The sequence below is a fragment of the Cryptotermes secundus genome, unplaced genomic scaffold (assembly GCF_002891405.2).
Source record: "Cryptotermes secundus unplaced genomic scaffold, Csec_1.0 scaffold10564, whole genome shotgun sequence".
NCBI classification, from domain to species: Eukaryota; Metazoa; Arthropoda; class Insecta; order Blattodea; family Kalotermitidae; genus Cryptotermes; species Cryptotermes secundus.
Genome location: NW_019726605.1, coordinates 6,786 through 15,834, shown reverse-complemented (window position 1 = coordinate 15,834; position 9,049 = coordinate 6,786). Strand labels below are relative to the sequence as shown.

At 41.1% G+C, this 9,049-nt stretch overlaps 1 protein-coding gene across 1 annotated transcript; it reads left to right on the top strand.

Moving 5' to 3' along the window:
- Window positions 1-1,475: 1,475 nt before the first annotated feature.
- Window positions 1,476-8,714, top strand: LOC111864244 (cytochrome P450 9e2; the record flags this gene model as incomplete). Its single annotated transcript, XM_023851330.2, is given in 4 exon segments — window positions 1,476-1,654; window positions 4,564-4,785; window positions 6,250-6,510; window positions 8,310-8,714. Coding segments are annotated over 4 exon segments (841 nt in total), but the record flags the coding sequence as incomplete, so codon positions are not given.
- Window positions 8,715-9,049: the final 335 nt, after the last annotated feature.

Genomic DNA, 9,049 nt, shown 5'->3' with positions numbered 1-9,049 from the left:
ACAGACGGTAGGACTCCTTGGGCGAGTGATCAGCTCGTAGCAAGGACAACACGATCACAGAATGAACGCATACACACATAACACTTCCATACCCTGAGTGGGATTCGAACCCACGAGCCCAGCGTCCGAGTGAGCGAAGACAGTTCATGCCTTAGACCATGCGGCTACTCTTACTGGTAAGCTTTAAGATTATGCCCGACAAAATATACGACAGATAAATCCTCTACTTACTCGTATGTGAAAACAATTTCCAAAAATAGAAAATTAATAAGGATCGTAATAATCCGTAACATATTTATAACAATCTCCGTCCCTCCATTTCTTTCTGTTCACACTTTGGAGCACAGGGCAGCCGTGAAACTTCTTAATCCTAAAACAATCGGTAGGACTCCTTGGATGGGGGATCAGCCCGTTGCAAGGCAGCTACCTATAAAAACACAGAATAAACGCAGACAGACATCCATGCCTTGAGTAGGGTCCGAACCCATGATCGCAGCGTTCGAACGAGTAAAGACAGTTCATGACGTAGACCGCACGGCCACTGTGATCGAATATAACAGTATGACACACGAGAATCTATTCTCGAATCTGACTCGCAAACTCGTGAGCTAAACCGATCGTTGAGTTATTTTTTTATATTACCTAACGCAACAAAAGACAAAAAACTGTGGCCAAGTGAACTATTCTTAAGTTAAGGTATAGATACTAATTATAGATTATACAGGTGATTTCGCTGGATATCAACCTGCTCATGCCACTAGTCATTAGTATATCTAATGAGTAATCAGCACTGTAGCTTATAGAATTGTGTAATATTCTGATTGCTAAAATTTGAATAAAAAAAAATATTACCTAACATACGTACGGCATTGACAACCCAGGATTTGTATAAACAGAAGTCAGAGCTACGGGAAAGCACGGTTTAGGAGCTCTACCCGTAATTTAATGTTTAGGCTAGTTTAACAATTCTCACTGCATTTAATTCATCTATTGAGCAAGGACTAGAAATCCCGAAGGAAAGCGACCACTAGAAAGCTCTGGCGCAGATGGAAGGATGGCATTAAATTGGACCACAAAGAAACAGTTGGAAGGCTGCGGACTGAATTCACCTCGGTCAGGATATGAAACAGTGGCGGAGTGTTGTCAAGGCAGAGATGTATTTTCTGGCTCCTTAAAATTCTGGGAATTTCTTGACAATTTAAGAGACTATTTCTTATAGTCTTTTCTTCGTCTTCCATCAACCTCATTCGCAATGAAGACGGAGCCTGAAATATATGCCGAAACATCAGGACAAATTCAACTGGAATTACGCGTATGTTAGCGTTTAGATTCTAAGCACACTTCTAAGCAGTTTGAACATATCTATATTCCTGCCCACCATTTCTCGCTTTCTCTTACAAAGGAATGTCTTGAACTCTTCAAAGAAACGTTACTCCACTAAACGAGTGTGAAGTGACCCAGAATTAATGTTGTAGGTTCGTAACGACGACTCTGGAGGACTTCTTTCGGCGAGTGGTGAAGGAAGTGGCGATGCAGCGCGAACAGAAGAACGTGAATCGCGCAGACTATCTCCAGTATCTTATAAACCTGAAGAACAAGGCAGCTGAGAGCAGTGCCACAGACAACGGTCACGACTTCGCGTCACAGAAGAACAGTATGTATTGTCTTTTACTCGTATGTCTACTAAACCATCCGCGTTTACTGAATAGGATGCAGACAGAAATGGCAAATGATTCTCATAAATTCAGTTTGGGTGTTATGTCATGCAGCATCTGAAATTATTTAAATAAAAAACATAGTGACCCCTCGATATAACGCGAGTTTAAGTGGGACAGCTTCACTATTCATGTCATGTGTGAAACTGAATTTATGTAATTATGAAATCCCTTATATTATTATTTATATTTATGCAGCGAAAAGAATACATAAACATAAGGAAAATTTCGAATTAATGTTTCGCCAATATTACAGACCATTAAATTATATATATATATTTACACTGCTTACGAAGTACTCAGGTAATTTAGTTTATCACTTTACCCAGAAACACAACTAATTTAAAGCGCGCTATGGACTTTACGCCCTGAATCCGAATTCTTCATCTTCCGAGTCTTCTACTGTAACCATAATATGCCACAGAAACTTTTACGAAGTAAAAGACATGTAATTGTATTAGGACACGACTAAAAACGCAGTATATACGAATCCCTTGTAATACGACGCATGGTATGAGGTTCCACTGTAATGCTATGAAGAAGAATCCTTCTTGGGAAGCTGCTAGTCTCTCAGTTAGCCAAAATTTTTTCAGGATTTTATTTAAGGTGATCAAGTACATGGTACGAATATGGGGATGGATACATTGATATTAATAGGAAACCTTTGAGTGAAGGACTCACTCGGAAAATTTAACATAGGTTGGAAGAGATTATAACAGAGATATGATATGAGGATGTAGACTTGATTACTCTGGCTCAGGATAAGGGCCAAATGACCGTATTTCTCAAAATGATGAGCCCTCTGTCTTCATAAAATGCTCGGAACTCATTGATCATCTCAGCTATTATCAGCGTCTGTACAAGGATTAACGGGTTTCGTTAGATTAGCTACAACAGTCTGCGGAGGAAAGTCACCTTCTTTCCATTTCCTGGAGAAGAGGAGTACTTGAGGACTCTGTTAGTAACTGGACTGTACGATATCGAATGATGGAAACAGATATGCTTGCTGCCCTAGGAAGGATTTTGAAGGAAAGGGACGTGGCTTAGTCGAGGTCCTATTCTGACATTAGGTGTCCCTTATTTCGTTTGTTATCAGAAGGCAAGTCCGTATAAAATGATCCAGGTGGAATTTATATGTTATTTATCAGGGCCAATATTTGATAGATCCTTATAAGCTAAATGCAAGAGTTACTAATCGCAGAATGGGAAAGATATGACTAGAGGCCTGGCTTGAGACTGATAACAAAATTTATATCCCGATAATAAACCTATTTTTTCACTGGCTGTACAACCCAATTGGGCCATGGACTCTGATTTTCAGTTTCATAATCATTTTACATACGGTAGGAATCCTTGAACGAGTGATCACCATGTCCTGTGTGTGATTCGAACACACGATCCCGGTTTCCGAGCGAGCGAAAATTGTACATACCTTAGACGCTCGACTACCGTGACCGGTACAATAAACCTAATAGACTATTTTTTTTTTCGCTTAGTGGGGGGTGGAGTCTAGCTGGCTCCACTCGGCACGGCGCCCATTGATTGGCCTATTGTACCTGCCCCGGGTGATTATGATGTTGGAGAAGTTGGTGGAATGAAAATTGGCAGGGGAAACCGAAGTACTCAGAGAAAACCCGCCCCAGCGCCATTTTGTCCACCACAAATCCCACTTGACAAGACCCGGGATTGAACCCGAGCCGCCGCGGTGGGAAGCCAGCGACTAACCGCTTGAGTTATGGCGTGGCCTAATACTCGTAGAGTATTAGAATGCAAGGAAGAACCAATTTTTACTTCGTAAAAGTCAGTGTGTATAGCGAGACGGTAAGTTAATGAGCGGGAACTGCAGTATCCTCTCTGCAAGCCGGGTATGGCTGCTATACGAGTAAATTGGTGTATTGGATCATCAATCCAGTCCCTTTGAGATGGCGATTATAGTCTGGGTATGGAACATAAAATGATTGCCTACTTGCCCATGTTAACACGATAATACCGTCTTATGAATACAGCCGGGATATCTCAGTAGGTATGGAGACAGACTACATGGTAGATGGCCGAAAAGTCGGGGTTCGATCCCGGTCCGGGGCCTTCCTCCACAGCGCCCAGACCGGCTCTGGGGCTCACACAGTCTCGTAGCCAATACTCACCGCGGGGTATTTCATCCACAGCTAAATTGTCCTGAGTGTGGAGGTGACAAATCACCATACCCAGAGCCGAGATGAAAAATGTAAAGGAGTTATAATTCAACCCTCCATAGAACTTCATTGCGTGTTGCGGACTGACAGAGTCCTTGCGTGCTGCTCAACTGAGCCTGGACTGACAGAGTCCTTGCGTGCTGCTCAACTGAGCCTGGACTGACAGAGTCCTTGCGTGCTGCTCAACTGAGCCTGGACTGACAGAGTCCTTGCGTGCTGCTCAACTGAGCCTGGACTGACAGAGTCCTTGCGTGCTGCTCAACTGAGCCTGGACTGACAGAGTCCTTGTATATATAGTACATAAAATTGGGTATTAACTCTAAACTTGTAAATAATTGTGCATACTGACAATGGACTAATACTACCGACTATGACTGACAAATGACAGACCCGACCTCTCCTCAGAGAGGGTGCCCCATATGGACAGGACAGTAACTTTCAAATAAGAAGAAACTTCTGGTCATGAGCCCCGGACGGTGCTCGACACCAAGATAGAAACACTGACTGACTATCAGTCGCAATGTGACTTTGACTTGAAACACAAGAATAATTTTACTTTCACTTAAAGCTCGTTGTTAGAGGACGCAGCTGAAGATTCCGACAACGCCCGTGAGGAAACATGCGAACACTATGCAGGGCTCTTTTGTTTCTCACAGTTTTCAGTGACGATGACGTTGTGGCACAAGCGATTACATTTTTCGGAGATGGGTTCGAAACTTCATCCACGGCCCTGAGCTTCTCGCTGTACGCTCTGGCGACCAACCCCGATATACAGGAGAAGGTTAGAGAAGAAGTGGAGTCTGTCCTCAAGAAGCACGGAGGCGAACTGACTTTCGATAGCATCCAGGAGATGACGTACTTGGATATGGTTTTCTCAGGTATGTTGCATGCACTAGTAGAATGGTTACTTACANGGAAACGTTTCAGTTATTTATCAGTTCTGAAATTAAAACAGCTTCCATAAGACTGGCTTGTCTACTCTGATGTTTAGAAAGAAGATATACAAATAGAATTTAGAAAACACTTACTTAGAGATGCGATAGAGATATATGATAAGAAGATTTAATAATTGATTTTTATAAAGCATATTTCAAATCGTCTTGATTTGTAGAACAAAATAACAAATGCAAGTGGAACGGTTACAAGTTAGTACACAAAGAAATTGGGATTGAGTTTGCTAGTGTAAGGCGCAAAATTATTTGTTGCTGAAGAGCAAACGGGGGAATAGCTAAAATGTAAAGTCATGTAGAGAAAAAAAGATAGAAATTCAAATTCCATGGACCTGTGTAGGAAAATAAAAAACTTACTGAAGGATAACTCTTTTGGACATATCTGATATAGGACAAGGTTGGTGCTCTACTTATTGGTTTCCTTTCTAATCTAGACAAGGCAAAATAATACTATTTAAGCATCCTGTTGCATTAATGTACTCTTCATTCACACACTACACCTCCCGCCACAATGCAACTCCTTTGTTACCTCCCTCTCCTTCTCACTACAGGTTTCGGCTGTACACGGCCACAATCAGGAGTCGCTATTTGCTAAAACTGTTTCACTGTGTAGTATGTGCAACTTCACGTATGTTTTGTGAAGGTGATATCTCCAACTCTTTTAAAAACATTAAAAATCATTAAAACAATTAAAACTTCAATATTTTGCTTGGGGCAGTTGTCCTTTATCCAATTATCATTTTGTTTGGATTCGTTTTGCAACAGCGGCATGGGCGTTGTGTATATATTGTTTCCAATTGTGTTGGCGCGGTTATCACGTGTGCCCCTTTGACTATGTTCTTCACCCTGCCTGTTACTAGCGTTGGCTCCAAATGTGGACACAAAAGTTTCACATCCAGCAGCAGTTGTTAACTGAGCCAATATAAAGGACTTTTTTTTTTTTGCATTTTTATACTTAATTAATGTTTTTCTCATAATTTTTGTCAAGCATAATGTGAGAATATAATTTGTCTTCAGGTGAATACAAGTTTATTCTCGCTTCCATAACACCGTTGCTTGCAACTGAATACTAAGTAGTATGCATGTTGGTGGCGTATAAAGGATACAGCTCAACAAAAATATATGCACATTTAAAATTTTAGTATGCCAATTTTAGACCAGCATGCCCGATTTAATAAAAAAATATTACACTGCACTCTTTTTATTGAATAAAGTAAAAGTTTGTTGCAGTGCTGTTAGAGTAAAACAGAAATTTCAAATGACCAGGGAGATGGAGTAACCAAGTAAATGGATACTGATCTACACCGAAATCCCCTGGCGTAGTATATATATAAATATGTATGTAAATGACGCTATCATATGCTTTACCAATTTCATTCTATTGGCCAACAGAGGTTCTGCGGATGTATCCTCCAGCCATGTTCTTACCACGACAGTGCACGAAGCCATTCAAACTTGAAACACCGTCTGGAGCTTCGTTTGAGGTCGAAGCAGGGACTCCAGTGGTAATCCCTTTGTATGCCCTCCACTATGATCCTCAGCATTTCCACGATCCATTGATCTTCGATCCAGAACGTTTCAGCGAAGAGAACAAGAAAAATCTACACAAGTATGTCTACCTGCCATTCGGCAATGGACCGAGGATCTGTTTAGGTAAGTATAAATGTGTTAGATGTACCAGTGGTCTTCTAGGAAACTGTGTAACACATTCGTTTGGAATACCGTCAAGTCCACGATCCTTTATCAGTTTCAATGAATTTACCAATTTCTGTATGCCACAAGGTCCAACTTTTCCCAACCGGGTGCCGTCTGCAGATGCGAGGAGAACTAGGCTCTAGTCTCCAGCTGTCGTCCATGGTCAGAGTCAGTGTCATGGTCAAAGTCAAAGTCAAAGTCAAAGTCAAAGTCACTTTACGACTGGCGGTTTACCGCCAATCAGTTTTTCTTGGCGCCAACCCCCTTGAGACTCACGACCAGAGGCTTTATTCAACTGAACCCTTGACGTCATAATCCTTATATAACATCCTCTCTGACAAAAAGTTGGTTTTGTCTTTTATGAACATATATATATATATATAAATTATGTCTACCATCAACACAACAAATACTCAGTTTTAATTTCGATCTTTGTTGTTGCTACATGTTTCGGTCGTATAAGATTATCATCAGGCAGTTATTCAGGCAGAATATGTATAGTCACTGGAATACCGATATGGATCCTTATCGGTGCAACGCGTCGTATTATGTACTAACATAAAAATTTGCCTCAAGTTTGTGCTATAATTAAAGTAGCAAATACATAAATAAGATAAAAATAAAGGTATATCATATATCAAAATTTATAATGTGTTAAATATATTATTAAAAATATTAAAAGTATATTTATAATGTGAAAGTTTTCCGATGGTAGGTTAAGAATGTGTACGCCAACTTAAATATTTAGGATTTCACTGCTACAGCGTAGTAAAAATGGGCATGTATGTTGTTTGTAGGTCTTTGTTGTAAAAGCTTTATACTAAGTAAGCCCGGTTGTGAAGGCCAATGACAAGTTTTTACGATGTGCGGGTTGTAGTGTGTGGATATTAGTAATGCCTTTCCCACGATATGTATCCTTATATAATTGTACAATATGGCGTATGTGTTCCTTGTCTGGGCGTGTATACGTTCGGTGTGTTCTGCACTGTACGGTGGTTCGATGTAGATGTGAATATGCTTGGAATTTCCTGAACTGTACGTATCGGACGTGTACTGTGAATGTTGGATATAGTTAATATAAATTATATTAATTAAAGATAGTTACGAAGCAGTAGGCATATATGCAATTATCGAAAGTTTCGGTTCCTTGAAAATGTAAATCTGTTTTCTGTAACCTGTACCATAGGGTAAGAACATTTTTTTTTACCAAATTTGTTAATTTTTCTACAGCGATAATTTTTACGAGTTTGGTGAACATCACGAATAATAATGAGGATATATTTGCTGATTTTCCTACTGAAGCTGTATAATCCCAGCTGCGCAATTGAGGGCACTAGTAAGAGCAAATAACATGACTAGACTGGGGGTGGGGGACAGATGTTGCAAACAGAATTCTGATGGGGGTGAGTCCACTCGGAAGACAGAAGAGGAAGTTAGAGGATAGGGCCGCGCCATAGCTCAAGAGGTTAATCGCTGGCTTCCAACCGCGGCGGCCCGGGTTCGATCCCGGGTCTGGTCAAGTGAAATTTGAGATGGACAAAATGGCGCTTGGGCAGGTTTTCTCCGAGTACTTCTGTTTCTCCTGCCAATCTTCATTCCACCAAATTCTCCTTCATCATAATCAAAAAGGAAGGTACAATAGCCCATCCAATGGCCGACGTGCCGAGTGGACCCAGCTGGATTAATTAGAGGATAATTTAAGATATTCTAGGCATATTGACTATGTTGTGAAAATGCTTTTTGTACTTTTCTGGCAGGTTCTCGTTTCGCAATGATGCAAGTAAAGGCAGGAATTGCTGCTATAATATCAAACTTCGAGCTGAGCAGGACAAAACGCACACCAGTGCCATTTATCCCAGACCCGAACCACTTCTTACTGGCTGCCAAGGGCGGCCTCTGGCTCCAGATGAAGAAACTCAAGCGAAAGGATATTTAACATCTGGGACATGTAGCTCTGAGCCCTGGCTTTGGCCATGCTGCCGTTCTCTAATAAATAAACAAGCTTCTGGAAGACTTCTATAAAACGTCTGGGATATAACGCCGTGTGGTCTGTTGAACATCAGCCGACGTTCTGGAAGAATTTGTCGCTTCTATCTTCAGAGCTGAAGAATAAGCCAAGCAAGAAACCAGCGTGAAGCATTTAACATTTATCCTGAAAATGGATGTGATTTGAAGAAAGCAGTCTTCTGGGATTTGGCACCGTGTATATGTGGTGTTAACCTGCTTTTACCGATCTCACGGTCTTGTCGCTTGCAGATTTCTTATACTTTTTCTTCTACCCTGAAGATGGAGGCGATACGTTCCTCCGAAACGTCGGTTAACACCACATATACACGGTGCCAAATCCCAGAAGACTGCTTTCTTCATAGTCACCGCCGTGAAAGCCTCAAATCTTACATGGATGTGATTTGTTCCTCCGAAATGTCTGTTGGCTTTCAATGGACTACACCGGTCATAACAGTGAAGACAGAAATCCTCGTAACCAGCGATGTGAGCG